General features: G+C 47.6%; 1 protein-coding gene across 2 annotated transcripts in view; it reads left to right on the top strand.

The window, feature by feature from the left end:
- The window catches only part of Lrp4 (LDL receptor related protein 4), a 53,855-nt gene that overhangs the window by 12,864 nt on the left and 23,486 nt on the right, over positions 1-17,505 (top strand). For both annotated transcript variants that reach the window (XM_027422524.2, XM_027422525.1), the window contains exons 2-20: positions 161-307; positions 2,148-2,264; positions 2,536-2,649; positions 3,522-3,638; positions 4,138-4,266; positions 4,496-4,615; positions 4,944-5,069; positions 6,243-6,368; positions 6,561-6,695; positions 7,096-7,221; positions 7,496-7,726; positions 8,611-8,767; positions 10,070-10,287; positions 10,446-10,622; positions 11,035-11,157; positions 14,626-14,834; positions 14,963-15,044; positions 15,887-15,992; positions 17,167-17,368. In XM_027422524.2, coding sequence (XP_027278325.1) covers positions 161-307; positions 2,148-2,264; positions 2,536-2,649; positions 3,522-3,638; positions 4,138-4,266; positions 4,496-4,615; positions 4,944-5,069; positions 6,243-6,368; positions 6,561-6,695; positions 7,096-7,221; positions 7,496-7,726; positions 8,611-8,767; positions 10,070-10,287; positions 10,446-10,622; positions 11,035-11,157; positions 14,626-14,834; positions 14,963-15,044; positions 15,887-15,992; positions 17,167-17,368 — 2,762 coding nt within the window. The remainder of the gene's footprint in view (positions 1-160; positions 308-2,147; positions 2,265-2,535; positions 2,650-3,521; positions 3,639-4,137; positions 4,267-4,495; positions 4,616-4,943; positions 5,070-6,242; positions 6,369-6,560; positions 6,696-7,095; positions 7,222-7,495; positions 7,727-8,610; positions 8,768-10,069; positions 10,288-10,445; positions 10,623-11,034; positions 11,158-14,625; positions 14,835-14,962; positions 15,045-15,886; positions 15,993-17,166; positions 17,369-17,505) is intronic.

Raw genomic sequence — 17,505 nt, 5'->3', positions numbered from 1 at the left:
GGAAGGAAAGTACAATTACATTGTCCTCACATTTCCCTTGCATTGTCCATGTGGCTCACTGAGTGACAATGCTCCTGGACTAGGCTCCTCTCCTCCCCACCCCTGTAGGCTTTGGGAGGACAGGAGTTGAGGCCCTCTGCTCTCTCTTCTTTCTGCCCAGGCCTAGCCAGCAACCTGGAGTGTGCTTGTGGCCGGAGCCACTTCACATGTGCAGTGAGTGCCCTCGGCGAGTGTACCTGCATCCCCGCCCAGTGGCAGTGTGATGGAGACAATGACTGTGGGGACCACAGCGATGAGGATGGGTGTAGTAAGTTGCATCCCAGGGTGGTGAAAAATGGACCGAGGCACGGTCTATGCCCACCTGTGTCTGACTTTGAGTTGGGGTCAGTCTTGCAAGGGTGACGGATGTGGAGAGAGGCATGGCTCCTTTAACCACCTGTATTTCCATTGGGTGGTTCTTGCCTATAATCCCTGTAAAACACACTTTGAAAAATTGGCAAAGGGACAGGCATTATGACTTACACCTTTAATCCTAGTACTTCGGAGGTAGAGGCAGGCAGATCTCTGTGTTTGAGGCCATGCTGCATGCTGGACATAGAAACTCTGTCTCAAAAAAAAAAAAAAAAAAAAAAAAAAAAAAAAAAAGAGAGAGAAAAAAAAGTTGGAAAAGGTATAAAAGAAAGTACCCTGGAAGCCACAAATAGCCTTTAAATAGGTCTCCTTGTATTTGTGAATTCTGTATGTATGCTGCATACATAACGTTTAATTTTTTGATGGTATACATAGATGCAGATTATTTTCTTGTTTCTTATTTTAGTATTCTATATATTCATAAATATTAAATAAGATAAGCTTTGTAAGAACTCTTACATTGGGGAAATACTGGTGGGACTGCTCAGCAGCAGGGAAGGCTGCTTGCCACCAAGCCTCATGACTGTTTGGTTCACAGAACTCAGGTGGTGGGCAGACAAAAACAGCTCTAGAAAATTATTCTCTGATCTCTTCATGAGCACTGTGGCTCCCGAGCTCTCTCCCCCACAATAATAAAAAACTTTAAAAACAGGGTAGAGAGCTATTGAAGAAGACACCTGATGTTGACACGTGCATGCACCTGCCTGAATAAGTACATGTACCACACACACATAAATGACTGGCTGAGGCTGTGACCAGTAGTGGAGCTACTTGCCTTTCATGTGTGAAGTTCTGGATTCAGTCCCCTCCCCACACTGGGAAAAAAAAAAAAAAAAAGCCTTGAATTCTATTTAAATTTGCCTTTCCTCCAGGATAGTCATAGACGGACAATGGGCCAGGATGTCCTGTCTTGGATATATATAAATCTCACTGTTAAGCCAGTTGTCTGGATTTAGGGGTACATGTCTGGCCCATAGCATCTGTGTCTGATGGTGAGTGATTAGTCTAATGGGAACGAAGCTACAACCTGGACCTCATTAACCCTAACCAGCTCAGCTAATTGTGATAATAATAAATGCTTCCCTTTCATGTAGCACTTTCATATACATTATCTCAAAAGACCTCTGTGAGTGGAGTGCAATTATCCCCTTGTATAGTCAAAGGAACAACTGCTCAGAGAGGACAGGTGACTCACTCATCACCTAGTAGTAGTCTAGTAGTAATGACTTCTAGAAGTGGACTCAGATGTGTCAATCATCCTTTAATAAGAGGAAAAGAGGGAGAAAGTGTCCCTCTTGGTATCTTTTGAGACAGGGTCTCATGTAGTTCAGGCTGGCCTCACATTGGATAGACATGTAGCAGAGGATGACCTTGAACTTCTGATCCTCCTGCCTCTATCTCCCAAGTGTTGGAATTACATGTGTTCCCCTCCACCCCTAGCTTTATGAGGTGCTGGTGCTCAAGCCCAGGGCTTCATGCGTGTTAGGCCACAATCTACCCACTAAGTTACACCATGGCCCTGCTTTTCTCTCTTGCCCGAATTTTTCATACCGCCTCCTGGGTGTCTTAGAGTAGATGTTTCCTGCTGTCCTCCCTTTCCCCTTTGCTGTTCCCTCTCACAGCTTGGATCCTTTATCTGCTGCGGGGTAGGGATGGGAGTGATGACAGTGGGATTTGGAATCAGGCCCTGGTGTTGCCTGCCTGCCTGCTTCACTTTTGCCTTCTCTTGGACTTAGTGTTGCCCACCTGCTCCCCTCTGGACTTCCACTGTGACAATGGCAAGTGCATTCGCCGTTCCTGGGTGTGTGACGGGGACAATGACTGTGAAGATGACTCCGATGAACAGGACTGTCGTGAGTGTTGGAAAGGGCCAGGCGAATTCCATGGGCTCTGTTGGGATAGGACTTTCTGTCAGATTTTCTGCCCACTTGAGCCCTTAGGTCTTCAGCTTTTGTTCTGTCCGTCTCCCTCCTCTTTTGGTCAGCTAAACCCACAAGATGTGGCCACCTCCTCAGGAGTCCTGGGGGCAGCACTAGGACTGTTGACTGCCCCAGAAGGCTTTTTTGGGGGGCTTGCAGGCACTGGGCTTTCTGTCATGGCAGCCTGGTTCATCTGTGCCCACAGCCCCCCGGGAGTGTGAGGAAGATGAGTTCCCCTGCCAGAATGGCTACTGCATCCGGAGTCTGTGGCACTGTGATGGTGACAATGACTGTGGTGACAACAGTGATGAACAATGTGGTGAGTGGTGCTCTTGGAGCAGGAGGGGGTCCAGAGTGGGAGGAGCTATAGGAGGAGACAGCAAAGAAGGCCCATGCCACCTTACCTGAAACTGTGCCTGGGATTTGGTGCAGCTGAAAGAAGGTGGGAGGGCAGAGCAGTCTACACTGTCAGGAATATGGGCCTCCCCTGCAGTCTACACTGTCAGGAATATGGACCTCCCCTGCAGTCTACACTGTCAGGAATATGGACCTCCCCTGCAGTCTACACTGTCAGGAATATGGACCTCCCCTGCAGTCTACACTGTCAGGAATATGGACCTCCCCTGCAGTCTACACTGTCAGGAATATGGACCTCTCCTGCAGTCTACACTGTCAGGAATATGGACCTCCCCTGCAGTCTACACTGTCAGGAATATGGGTCCCCCTGCAGTCTACTCTGTCAGGAATATGGGCCTCCCCTGCAGTCTACACTGTCAGGAATATGGACCTCCCCTGCAGTCTACACTGTCAGGAATATGGACCTCCCCTGCAGTTTACACTGTCAGGAATATGGGCCTCCCCTGCAGTCTACACTGTCAGGAATATGGGCCTCCCCTGCAGTCTACACTGTCAGGAATATGGGCCTTCCCTGCAGTCTACACTGTCAGGAATATGGGTCCCCTGCAGTCTACACTGTCAGGAATATGGGCCTCCCCTTCAGTCTACACTATCAGGAATATGGACCTCCCCTGCAGTCTACACTGTCAGGAATATGGGTCCCCTGCAGTCTACACTGTCAGGAATGTGGACTTCCCCTGCAGTCTACACTGTCAGGAATATGGGCCTTTCCTACCACCAAAGGAGAAGGGTAAGAGAAGATTCTATGGGACTCCTGTTTTATTGCATCCCTAGACATGCGCAAGTGCTCAGACAAGGAATTCCGCTGCAGTGATGGGAGTTGCATTGCTGAGCATTGGTACTGCGATGGTGACACAGACTGCAAAGATGGCTCCGATGAGGAGAGCTGCCGTGAGTGCTCCTACACCTGAGATGTTGGGCTGGGATGATGCCTAAGGGCTCCATCTCCTAGATGAGGGTTGTGTGCAGCAGGCAAAGGAGTATGTGCTCTAAAGGAATGATGCTGGGGAGTGGGGCATGGCGTGGCTTATATATGTGCTTGCTTAGCATGCATGAAGCCCTGGGTTCTATCCTTAGCACTGCACAAATCAGTCAGGCATCATGGTATACCCCTATATGTAATCTTAGCAGGCAGGAGGCAGAGGCAGAAGTATCAAGATCTCAGGGTTATCTTTGTTTGAGGCCAGCCTGAGATACACGAGCCCTGAGCTAGGATAGTGGCAGTTGTGGAGGGTTGACTCCCTCTGGTCCACAAGTCTGTAGGACCATCACAAATGGAACCCACTTGCAACATATTTGAGTAAGACACCTTGCCTGTGCAGCTTGTCCTTGTGAAGAGTCAGGCACCTATCCCCAGTCACTGGGGCCTGAGGCCTGCTCTCCCTTCCAGCCTCAGCAGTGCCCTCTCCTCCTTGCAATCTGGAGGAGTTCCAGTGTGCCTATGGCCGCTGTATCCTGGACATCTACCACTGTGATGGCGATGATGACTGCGGAGACTGGTCGGACGAGTCTGACTGCTGTGAGTGCTCTGGCCAGCCGGGAGGAGGGGCGGCCAGACTGGAGGAGCTCCTCCGATGGCAGGGCACAGGTGCCAGCTGGGGCAGGCACTTAGGGGAGTAGTGTCTGGATTCCAAGGTCTCTCTGGGGAGGAGCTGGAGTGTTGGGAGGGGCAGGAGATGGGACTTTCTGCTCTACCATGAGGCACTGTGTGCAGACTGCTCTGAGACAGAAGACCTTTGTTTCCCCAGCTTCCCACCAGCCCTGCCGCTCTGGGGAATTCATGTGTGACAGTGGCCTGTGCATCAACGCAGGCTGGCGCTGTGACGGCGATGCAGACTGTGATGACCAATCGGATGAACGCAACTGCAGTGAGTTGGGGGTGGCATCAAAGGCAGTGGGGAACTAAGGAGAAGGGTTTGGGGGCCGATAGAGCATGAAGACATATTAAACAGCTGTACAGAGGCAATGTATTCAAAGGAATACCAGTCACCTTGTAATCTGTAAATTTATAGACCCATCATGGCAGTTTTCCAGCAGGTGATACTAAGGCGCTCTGAGGAAGGGCCACCTGCTTCATAAGAAGATAACTTTCTGTGACACCGCTGTCAGGAAGAGTGGCCTGTGTGCTTTGGGTGGCAGAGTAGAGTTTCAGGCTGAGGTGTGGCCAGACTTTGAATAGGCCTTTGCTTTGTCCAGCCACCTCCATGTGCACAGCTGAACAGTTTCGCTGTCGGTCAGGCCGCTGTGTCCGTCTATCCTGGCGCTGTGATGGGGAAGATGACTGCGCAGACAACAGTGATGAAGAAAACTGTGAGAACACAGGTGGAGTCTCCCAGGGCTGCCTCAGGCCCCTATCGTAGTACTGGGAGTGGGAGGCAGAGGAGAAAAGAGAGCATTGCCATTACTTTCTCAGCTGGCCAGAAATGATGTTTCTTTCCTTCTTCAATGGCCTGGACTTTCCCTACCCTTCCTAGTGCATCCAGGTGCAGGAGCAGGGGAGGTAGCTCAGTGAGTAAAAGCACTTGCTGTGCCAGCACAAGAACCCAAGTTCAAATCCCTACAACCTACATTAAAAAGTTGGGCATGAGCCGGGGTGGTGGTGGCGCACGCCTTTAATCCCAGCACTCGGGAGGCCGAGGCAGGCGGATCTTTGTGAGTTTGAGGCCAGCCTGGTCTACAGAGCAAGTTCCAGGACAGGTTCCAAAGCTACACAGAGAAACCCTATCTTGAAAAATCAAAAAAAAAATTAATAATAACAGAGTTGGGCATGGCTGTGAGTGCCTATAACACCAACCCTGGTAGATAGAAAAAGTCAGATTCCAGAAGCCCACTAGCCAGCCAGACAAGCCAAAATGACCATCTTCTGATTCATTGAGAAACCTGTCTCAAGTCAGTAAGACAGAGAATGAACAATGGTGGAAGTTATCAGATCTCCTCTGGCCTCTTCATGAACATAGATGGGCCTCTGTGTCCATGCATATTTATAAAGTCACATGCATGCACCGCAAACACATACAGATGGCACATCACACACATACAATACCATGCACACGTACAATATCTAGGTGCATTGTTGACGGTATCCATCCATATTCTTGAACATAAAGTCAGGGCTGTGAGTCTTAGCAGCTGCTTAAATTCCCACTTTCGCTCTTTCCTTGGGAGGAAGGGCTGCCCTCCAGCCGGCAGCCCTGTGTCTACTTCCCCTCTGTGGGAAGGACTGGCCGTCTCTGTGTCTATGCCCTCAACCCACTAACCCTGGTTCTGAGTATGAAGGTACACCATTTTACTGTGCCCCAGTCAGTCATCCGCTGTGGAAACTCAGGGAGAAAACAACACTCAGCCAGCCTTGTCTGGGCTGTTTCCTGCCGTGGACCCCAACCCTCCCACCTTGACTATCATCTGATTCCAGTTTGCCCTGAAAATGACAGGCCCTTATGGACTCAAGGCCTGCACTCCTGTGACCCTGCTCCCCCCTCCTCCCTCTCTTTCTAGGAAGCCCCCAGTGTGCCTCTGACCAGTTCCTGTGTTGGAATGGGCGTTGTATTGGGCAGAGGAAGCTTTGCAATGGGGTCAATGACTGTGGTGACAACAGTGACGAAAGCCCGCAGCAGAACTGTCGTGAGTGTCTCTAGTGTGTGGGCCTGGCCCGAGGTTTGTGGCTGAACCCCACCCATAGGGTTCAAAGGGAGGCCTCCCTTGGGACTCTTGCAGTTTTTGGGAGCTGTTCTTCGTGGTCCAGGTGGAATGCCAAGTTGGCTGGACGGGGGTGGATTCTGGGCTCAACTCCCAACTCTGGCTTGGCTGGCACAGGGCCCCGGACGGGTGAGGAGAACTGCAGTGTTAACAACGGTGGCTGTGCCCAGAAGTGCCAGATGGTGCGAGGGGCAGTGCAGTGTACCTGCCACACAGGCTACCGACTCACGGAGGATGGGAGAACATGCCAGGGTGAGCTGAGGCCTGCTCTGGGGAAGAGTCGGGATGCTGAGTGGGAGCAACATATAAGAAGCTGTGTGACTATCAAATGGATGTGATGTGGTTTCATCATTGCACTAACCCAGAGAAGTGGGGATCATTTCTTCTTTTTTGCAGATAGGGGAAACTGAAGGGCAAATGGTGTGAGTAACTTACCCAAGGCCACACAGCTAGTAAGCAGTAGTGGTGGGATTTGAAATCAGGTCTGCATGACCTCAAAGCCCTGAACCACTTGTTACACAGTTTCCCACCAGGCCAAGGCGGTAGATGGGGATATGAGATGTGACCAGGAAAACAACTAGTTGGCTTAGGAGTGAATTGGAGTGGGAAGATGGCAGTAGGCAGGCTTCCTGACCCTGCCTGGTGTTCACAGATGTAAATGAATGTGCTGAGGAGGGTTACTGCAGCCAAGGCTGCACCAACAGTGAAGGGGCTTTCCAGTGCTGGTGTGAAGCAGGTTATGAGCTACGGCCTGATCGGCGCAGCTGCAAGGCTCTGGGTAAGGAGTGTTGGCACTTGGCTGGGTGGGCTAAGGGCTGAACAGAGAAAAGCCTTAGAGCTGAGGGATTTCCTAAGAAGTAGAGATTTATGTCTGGAAGTTGCAATCTGAGCCTCAAGCAAAAGGCGATTGGATTGGATTGTAGTATGGATGCCAGCAGCTTAGGACACACCCTGGAGGGCAAAGGGCCCCAGATGAGGGCCTGCGGGTGCATGCTGATGGGTATCTGGTAACTCTGAAGCCCAGTGGGGTTCTGTTTCTATGCCGTGTCTAGGGCCAGAACCTGTGCTACTGTTTGCCAATCGTATCGACATCCGGCAGGTGCTCCCGCACCGCTCTGAATACACGCTGTTACTCAACAACCTGGAGAATGCCATCGCCCTTGACTTTCATCACCGGCGGGAGCTGGTCTTCTGGTCTGATGTCACCCTGGATCGCATCCTCCGTGCCAACCTTAATGGCAGCAATGTTGAGGAGGTTGTGTCTACTGGGCTAGAGAGTCCAGGTAGGAGAACAAGGCCCTGAGTGGAGAGCCAGGAAAACCATGTGCAAAAGAGCAGTGGAAAGGAAGGGACAGGCCAGCGTTTGCCAACTGCACAATGCAGCATGTCTCTTCCAATGAAATCTTGGATGGAACTCTGATACAGAAAACCACTGTGGAGTTGCTCAGTTGATAGAGTGCTTATCTAGCATGAATGCATAAAGCCCTGGGTTTGATCCCCCAGCACTGCATAAATCAGACGTGGTGATGCCTATAATCCCAAAACTGAAGAGATAGAAACAGAAAGATCAGAAGTTCAAGTACGTGTTCGTTTTGAGGCCAGGCTGGGATACATGAAGCTCCCCTCCCCCATCTCAACAAAAAGCAGCAGCTAATTTGGTCACAGCAGGCTATCCGACAAGCAGGTTAAGTGACTGAGAAGTTGGTAGGCAGGACTTGAATTAAAACTCAGTAGTAGAGCACACACTTCACACTTGCCTACTTGTGTTCCATTGCCAGCACCAGCCTCAAAAAAGAGGAGGAGGAGAGGGAGGGAGGGAGGCAAGGAGGGAGGGAGGGAGGGAAAGAAAGATCAAGTACCCAGGATCTGTTATGCAACCAGGCTGTGATGATGCACTCACTCCTGAGGTAAAGGCAGGAGGATCAGGAGTTCAAGGTCACCCCCAGCCATATGAGGAAAAAAAATGCATGACCCTGGTCAATTGCTTGATGGAAATTATAGTACCTCGCTCACAGAGCTGTGATGGTTAAATGAACTGATGCGTGTAAAATAGTTACCACAAGGTCCTGGCCCCAGAAGTTGCTTCTTATAAGTTTGCCCTTGTTTCCAGGACACAGAACTGCCTAGGGTGAATCCCTAACACTTTCCCACTGCTGCTTCTCACCAGGGGGTCTGGCTGTGGATTGGGTCCACGACAAGCTCTACTGGACTGACTCAGGGACATCAAGGATTGAGGTGGCTAATCTGGATGGGGCCCACCGGAAGGTATTACTGTGGCAGAACCTGGAGAAGCCTAGGGCCATTGCCCTGCACCCCATGGAGGGGTAAGTAGGTGTCTCGAGCTTCTAAGTTCCTCCTGCAAGCAGTAGGGATTGTTCTCAGGCCTCCTGGGCCAGACTTTGTGGACCATCCTCAGTGAAGCTGACAACCGGCTCTGTCCCCAGATGCCCCTGTGTCCTGGCTCTGCAGTAAGTGGCTATGTCGCCTTGGGTTAGTCAATCTCTTCGTGCTCCCTTTATTTATTTCTTAATCAACAAATTAAAAACAAACTATATAAATGTATGTATTTGGGAGTTGACAGCAGAAGGATCAGGAATTCATGGTCATCTTCAGCTACGTGGTAGGAGATCAACCTGGGCTACATGAGACTATGATCTATATAAATAAACAAACAAACATAACTGCTTTTATAGGTATTCTAAGATTAAATAATGAAGCACTGTAACGAATAAAATATACAAATTAGGCAAGTTTGAACTGTTTAGTTTTTTATTAGCCCTTAGAGTGGAGCTAATTAAAAATTATTAATTTAAAGCAGTTAGTAGTTGAGCTAATTAATATCATTAGTTTGAAATAATTTTAAAATTTAATAGTCAAGTCTCAGGCATTGAAGTCTCTTGAAATGGAAATTCTTAGCCTCTAGCTTGTATACATTCCAGGCCACCAGCTGAAGGAATGACTTGGAAGTCCCTGCAATTATATGTCAATTGTTTGAGAAATAAGGGGTGGGAGAGGGAGCAGAAAACATATATGGCAGCAGAAGAGACTGAGAGAGCAACATGTCTGTCTTCACTTGTACATTGCACTCTGCTGTCAATCTCACAAACACAAGGACTGTCTTCTGTTTTGTCTACCACTCTATTTCTAGTGCCTACTGTGCCCTTTCCATAACAGACACTCAAAAAAAAAAATCTGATGAATAAATGCCCTGTCTCAAGACATTTAAATCCAGATGTTTAAAATATTATTCTGTAGAGCTGTTAATATAGCTCAGTGGTAGAACAGTTGCCTAGCATTAGGTTCTGGGTTTAATTCCCTGGGTTTAGTCTTCAAACACCGGAAGAAAAATCATTTTAAGTAAATAAATAATAAATAAAAGCACCTTTCAAAGCTGAGCTTGGTGGCACATACCTTTAATCCCAGTACTCAGTGAAGCAGGTGCATCTCTGAGTTTGAAGCCTGCTTGGTCTATATAGTGAGTGCCAAGCCAAAGCTATACAGTGAGTCCTTGCCTCAAAAATAAGTAAATAAACAAGTAAAATGTCAGAGGTAAAAGTCTGGTTACCAGCCTAGTTACTACTCATCTGTCCTCCACTGCCCTACCTCTTAATTTCCTTTTTTCCTAGAACCATTTATTGGACAGATTGGGGCAACACCCCCCGCATTGAGGCCTCCAGCATGGATGGCTCTGCACGTCGCATCATTGCTGACACTCATCTCTTCTGGCCCAATGGCCTCACCATCGACTATGCTGGACGCCGTATGTACTGGGTGGATGCTAAGCACCACGTCATCGAGAGGGCCAATCTAGATGGGAGTCACCGCAAGGCTGTCATTAGCCAGGGTGAGGTCTTTGATCTGCTCTCTTTCATCTCTCTACTCCTTCCCCAATCCTACCCCCAGGAGCCTTGGCAGAGGGTGAGATTTGTGTAGCTGCCAGGTCTGGGCTCAGGGGCCGTGGCAGGCCACGTCTGGACTAAGGTCTTTTTGGACTGTCTCCAGGCCTCCCACATCCCTTTGCCATCACAGTTTTTGAAGACAGCTTGTATTGGACAGACTGGCACACCAAGAGCATCAACAGTGCCAACAAGTTTACTGGGAAGAACCAGGAGATCATTCGTAACAAGCTGCACTTTCCCATGGACATTCATACCTTGCACCCGCAGCGCCAGCCTGCAGGTAAAACGAAACGAAACAAAACAACTCATCAAGTGAGCTAGATTTGTCACTAGTGATGTGGCAGCTGGTGCCTCTTGAGAATCCTTTCTTGCTCTTGTTATATCTACTATTAATTCTGGTCAGGAAGTTCATAGCTGGCATTGATATGGGCTAGTTGCTCCCTCTGCTGGACATTTCAGGTGGTACACCATCAGGGCTCATTTGGCTTTACTGTTTCCATACAATGCAAACATTTACAGGGGCATTTCCTATGTGTCAGGTACTAATTGTGCTTGCATCTGAAACAGATGTAAAAATTAATAAGACAGAGTTCTTCTCTGTAGAGTGCTCAGCCCTGCACCCCTTGGCCTGGGGTCTACCTTTGTAAACTTTTCATCTTTCCTGATCATCTTGCTCTGGGCTCTTTGAGCAGGGAAAAACCGTTGTGGGGACAACAATGGAGGTTGCACTCATCTGTGTCTACCCAGTGGCCAGAACTACACCTGCGCCTGCCCCACTGGTTTCCGCAAGATCAACAGCCACGCCTGTGCCCAGAGTAAGTGGGTTTGGGACGCCAGCCTCAATGGAGGTGCCTTGTGAGGACAGTTAGAAAGAATAGAGACAGGAGTTGGAGGGATTGCTTGTCACGGGGAAGAGCCAGGCTCCTCAAGGAGTCCATGACAGGCTTCAGAGGCTGAGACTCCTGTAACAAAGCTGAGGACCAAGAACCAGGCAGTAGCGCCTAAAGGCTTAGTGATGCCACTCAGTGTATGAACGCCTGCAACCGGGCTTATCTTTCACCTCACCGAGCATTATGCCTTCTGTCTAGGCAGAAAGAAGGTCCAGTTCATCTAGAAAGCAGGGCAATGGTTTCCAGCCTCTGCACCGTTAGCCTGACCCATAGAAGATTTTGTTCATTAGGACAGAAACACAACTGAGATTTCGAATGATGTTCTGTGACCAACAAGTAAAAGATGATAGGTCCTGCAAGGTATATACCTTGCAAAGTCAGCCTTAGAAGTCTCAGCACACAGATGACCTTTTCTGAGTCCAGCAAGGAGTTGATCAGGCATATGGCATGACCAGCAAGAGACCAGGGATAATTCCTTTTGTATCATTACTGCTGTGTAATCCACTGACTTTCTTAAATCTAATTAAGACCAAATTGTTGGAGCTGGGGAGACAGCTCAGTTGGTAAAGTGTCTGCCATGCAAGCATGAGGTCCTGAGTTCAAATCCCTAGCACCTATATAAAAGCCAGGTGTGGTGGTGCTTCTCTGTAATCCCAGAGCTGGGGGTGTGTGGAGATAGGCAGAGCCCTGGGGCTCATATGCCACGCAATCTAACCAATTGGTGAGGTTTGGGTTCAGTGAGAGACCTTGTCTCAAAATAAATAAATAATATGTTGAAGAGGTGTAGAAAGAAATGCCCAACTTCCACATGTATGCACATTCACACATATCCATAAACAATTCCACACATGTATGTATAGACATACACACAGGCAAAAATTAGAATCTTGGGCCCTTGCCAGGGAGTAATTAGGGGAAACATTCAGAGGTTTCATTCAAATACATACTGAGAACTAGTTTCATACATTGTATTTTTCCTGTACATTCTTTCTGTGTGTTTCTCTCTCTCTCTCTCTCTCTCTCTCTCTCTCTCTCTCTCTCTCTCTCTCTCTCTCCCTTCCTTCCTTTCTTCCTTCCTTTCTTTTTCTTTTTTTGAGACAGGTTTTCTCTGTGTAGTCCTGCTATCCTGGAACTCCCTCTGTAGACCAGGCTGACCTCAAACTCACAGAGCTCCACCTGCCTCTGCCTCTGCCTCCTGAGTGCTGGGATCAAAGGCATGCACCACCACCTGCTTTCCCATACATTCTTTTGTGTCCAGTTGTTCCTGTTGTTTTACTGAGATGCAAGATGCTTCCAGGCACTTCCTCCCAAAGATTTACCAAAGCTTGAAAGAGGGATCTGGTAAAGTTAGGCAGAAAGTGCCTTTCTAAGTAGAGAAATACGTAGTCAGGTTTTTGTATCTGTGGGTTTCTTGTCTGTGGATTTAGCCAACTGTGGATGGAAATTCTAAAATTCTGTCTGTACTGAAGATGATCACCCTTTTCAAAGATGTTTTCCATTTGTTTGTGCTTGTGTCTATGTTCTGGTGTGCATATAAGATTAGAGGACAACTTATGAGCCAGGTCTCTTCTACTGTGTGGGGCAGAGATGGAGCTCAGATTGTGTGGTGGCAAGTGAGCCATCTTGTCGGCCCTGTGTCAACTGTAGGAGCTGGAGAGATGACTCAGCAGTTAAGAGCACTTGCTACTCTTTGATTCAGTTCCCATCCTGCCTGTAACTCTGGTTCCAGGGGTTCTGATGAATTCTCTGGCCTCCAAGGGCACTAGGCACACATGTGGCACACATATAGGCATGCAGGCAAAAACACTCCTACATAGAAAATAAAAATAAATTTTAAAATAAAAGGCTTATACAATATTTCTAAACAAGAGAAGAATATAGTATAACAACTATCTAAATGGGAGTTATATTGCATATTGAACCCCCAGTATCAAACAAATACATTACACTAGATATATAGATATAGACTACAAGTAATCCAGAAATTATTGAGATTATATAGGATATGCACAGGTTATAGTAGTACTACTCTAATTTATATATATAAAAAAAAAAAAGCCTGAAGTTTGTGGGAATTGAGTACCAGCAGGAGTCTTAGAACCAATTCCTGGCACATACCAAAGGCTAACTGTACTGGAAAAGTATTCAGACAAGCCAGAGGAGGCCCAGAGGATAAAAAAGCTGTTGTGTACTGTGGTGGCCAAAGCTCCCTCTGTGGACCAGGCTGGTACAGAATTGAGTTCCAATTCTGGTACACTACCATTGGACCCTGGGTATGTTCCCTGATCCCTGTTAACCTCAGATGCTCATCTGAAAACCAGAGCAAGAACAATGTGTGCCATAAAGTACTGGTATGAGGCACTGAGCTTTTCTTTTCTTTTTTATTAGTATACAAAGAATTTAGCAAACAAAACTGGTTTTGTTTCTACTCCCTTCTCCCGCACTCTCCTGCACACACACACACACACACACACACACACACACACACACACACACACACACACACACCGTACTACTCTTGGCTGCCTTTCTGCTCTGAGATCATACACGCTTTTGTCATCTTCCTTTCCCCTTCTTGTGATCTCCTATCTAATTTCATAGCCTATACCCACTTTCATACCCACTGATAGATACATGCATATAAACCTTGACGGGATCCACATATGAGAGAGAACTTTTTGTTTGTTTTAACATTTTGAGTCTGGTCACTTCACTTACCAATGTAAAAATTTCTAGGTCTATTCATTTTACTGCAAGTCTCATAATTTTATTTTTCTTTGTGGCTGAGTAAAATTACTGTGTATATACCAGGCATTCAGCTTTTCTAAGCATAAAGCCCAGTGCCTGGCAGGAAGGAACCTAGTGAGCAGTCATCATTGGCTACAACTGTGAAGAGAATAACAAATGGAAGGCCCATTTTAGACAGTACAATAAAAGCAGAAACTCTAGCCAGGTAGCATATCTATAATCCCAGCACTGAGGAGGCTGAGGCAGGAGGATTGAGAGTAAAAAGGAAACAAAAAAGCAGAAGACCTGAAATAGAATAAAAGTCTCGGAAGTGTTAAAAAAAAAATCTCAGAAGTAGGCTGGGAGTTGGCAGTGGCCCAGCCATGGTTCTGGCAATGGTGAAGTCAGAGGAGAGAATGATTCAAGTAAAGCTGATAGACTCTTAAGCAGTGGGGTACAATCGGTTTCCATTGGACTGTAAAGTCTAATTCCACCAGGATGGGCTGTGCTGTGCTTAAGGGCCACCTGCAGTGTGAAGGGTAGGGGGCAAAGGGCAGCAGGTCCCAGGAAGTGTGATTGAACCAGGTGTCACACAGGTGAGCATCTGTCTGTCACTGTTATTGGATTTAGAGCATTAAAAGGAGACCCCTCTCGGCCTTTGATCAGGTCTTGACAAGTTCCTGCTTTTTGCCCGAAGGATGGACATCCGTCGGATCAGCTTCGACACAGAGGACCTGTCCGACGATGTCATCCCACTGGCTGACGTGCGCAGTGCTGTGGCCCTTGACTGGGACTCCCGGGATGACCACGTGTACTGGACAGACGTCAGCACTGACACCATCAGCAGGGCCAAGTGGGATGGAACAGGACAGGAGGTAGGGCCCTGCATGGATCCAGTCCCTCCAGGAGGGGAAGTGTTTCCCGTCCCTTGCAGTTGATTGAGTTTGGGCTCCTGAGCTGGAATAGGAGTACAGTGGGTGATACAGCTTTGCTTCCTGCCCAGGTGGTAGTAGATACCAGTTTGGAGAGCCCTGCTGGCCTGGCAATTGATTGGGTCACCAACAAGCTCTACTGGACCGATGCAGGTACGTACAGGGAGCTGTGGCCTGGCAGCTTGAGTCATCTGAGCGTACATATGAGGCTTTAGCACTTATTATCCAGATTGCAACTTCTTCTGTGCTATGAGGCATTTTGAATGATGACCTTATGACCTGTGGTTTTTCCATTAATGTCTGTATAAGACAGGCATTTTTCTGTGAATCTTGGTGTGGATAGAGACTTGGAAACAGAAGGAATAACTTTAAACCAGTGTTCCTCAAAATGTGGTGTCTGGAACAAGAGCATCAGCATTGTCCTGGAAGTTCTGAGAAATTCAGATCCTGGACCCCAGACTTACTCAGAATCTTGAGGAATTAATTGCAAGAATCTTTAAATATTTATTTGTTTATGTATATGTATGTGCCTGTGTGTGTGTATGTGGCCATGAAGGCCAGAAGGGGGGTGTCAGATCCCCTGGAACTGGAGTTACAGGCAGTTGTGAGCCACCCAATGTAGGCGCTGTGAATTGAACCTGGGTCCTCCACAAGAGCAGCAGGCATTCTTAACCCCTGAGCCATCACTCCAGGCCCAGGACTCTGTATTTAACAAGCTCTTTTCATTTTTTATGTGTCCTGAAATTTGAGAGTCCTTGCCTTGAATCATAGGACAGAGTGGCTTTCCTACGTGTAGAAAGTTATGCTATTCCAAGGAGAGAAACTAAGCGCTTCCTTGAATTTCTTCTCTTAGTTTCCGTCACTAAATATCCACTGTGTATTCACCACACAATCTTTGCTGAGCACCTACTACATACAAAGCTCTGTACTAAGCAGAGGTCAGGGAGAAGGAATGAACAAGACTGGAGTTAATTTTTGCCCTTATTCCTTGGTAGGTACAGACCGAATTGAAGTGGCCAACACAGATGGTAGCATGAGGACGGTACTCATCTGGGAGAACCTTGATCGTCCTCGGGACATTGTGGTAGAACCCATGGGCGGGTATGTACTGTCCCTTTTGAGCCCTGATTTCCCCAAGAACTGGACATAAGAGGGGAGTCTGTAGATTAGGGAGAGGGGCCAGATCTGTGGATTTGCTAAGGGCAGTGGGGGGGGGGGCGGTGAAATCCCTGTCTCCTCTCTAGCAAGGAAACCTTTTACATTTTAAATGCCTTTTCCCGGCACTCAGGAGGCAGAGGGAGTAGGCTCTCTGTGAGTTCAAGACCAACCTGGTCTACAGAGCTAGTTCTAGGACAGGCTCCAAAGCTACACAGAAAAACCCTGTCACAAAAACCAAACAACAAAAAAAAGTTTGTTTGTTTGTTTTTGCTGTTGTTTGTTTATAAAAGTAATTTCATTATTAAATATTATTAAATTTGTAGAGAATGAAATTCTTACCTCCCAGCATAATCATTAACAGTTTAGGGTATGTTTTTCCAAAATACATTTTGTTCTAATTACCTACAAATATTGTTTTGGAGCCAGGTAAGTACCTGTAATCCCAGCATTTGGGAGGTAGAAGCAAGAGGATCAGGAATGCAAAGTCATCCTTGGCCACTTTGCAACTTCAAGACCAGCCTGGGCTATATGAGATCTTGTCTAAAACACAAAACAGAACAAACGAAATCTACTTTGGGATGCTCTCTTTCTTCTGTTTTGCTATGTATCTTGTATATATTCCTCATTTGATTATATAGTCCCGCCTTGCACTTCTTCATAGTTACATAGAATTTTATGAAACTTATGTGCCATAATTATTTAATACATGTGATCAAGAAAGCTTTTTTGCTGGTGTGGTAATGCATGTAGAGTTCAGTCTCCTTCCCCCTCTTCCTTCACTCCCAAGGCAGCCTCCTCTGCTAGATACTCTTTCAGCCATGGCCTCTCCTGTCCAAGACTCTAAAGTACCTTTTGACAGTGATTGGAGATCTAAGGCCTTCAGGGACACCTCTGAGTCCAGGCTTGGGCTGGACATTGAGTAGGAAGCTGGGATAACTACTGGAGGCAGAACTCCTAAAACTCTTTGGGGACCCTCACCCTCAGTGGTATTTTTTTTCCATCCTGGGAATTGAACCCTAGACTTCACATATGCTAAGAAGTGCTCTACCAGTAAAGCACACTGAAGCCCTCACTGGGTACTAACTGGAAGTCTACAAACCCTCTTGTTTATATCCAGGTACATGTATTGGACTGACTGGGGTGCAAGTCCCAAGATTGAACGAGCTGGCATGGATGCCTCCAGCCGCCAAGTCATCATTTCTTCCAACCTGACGTGGCCTAATGGTTTAGCTATTGACTATGGGTCCCAGAGACTGTACTGGGCTGACGCCGGCATGAAGACTATCGAATTTGCTGGGCTGGATGGCAGCAGGAGGAAGGTAAAGGTGGCACTAAAGCATCTTCTCACTGCTCTGAAAGCCTCCGGGGCAGCATTCTCTGGCTGGCAGCTGACAGGAGCTAGAGGGACCCGGAAGGGATGGCACTAGCATCGGATAGATGCCATTTCTCTGTGGCT

This window comes from Cricetulus griseus, chromosome 6 (assembly GCF_003668045.3).
Source record: "Cricetulus griseus strain 17A/GY chromosome 6, alternate assembly CriGri-PICRH-1.0, whole genome shotgun sequence".
Taxonomy (NCBI): domain Eukaryota; kingdom Metazoa; phylum Chordata; class Mammalia; order Rodentia; family Cricetidae; genus Cricetulus; species Cricetulus griseus.
The sequence above is the reverse complement of the archived record's forward strand: the minus strand, read 5'-3'. Positions and strand labels throughout refer to the sequence as shown.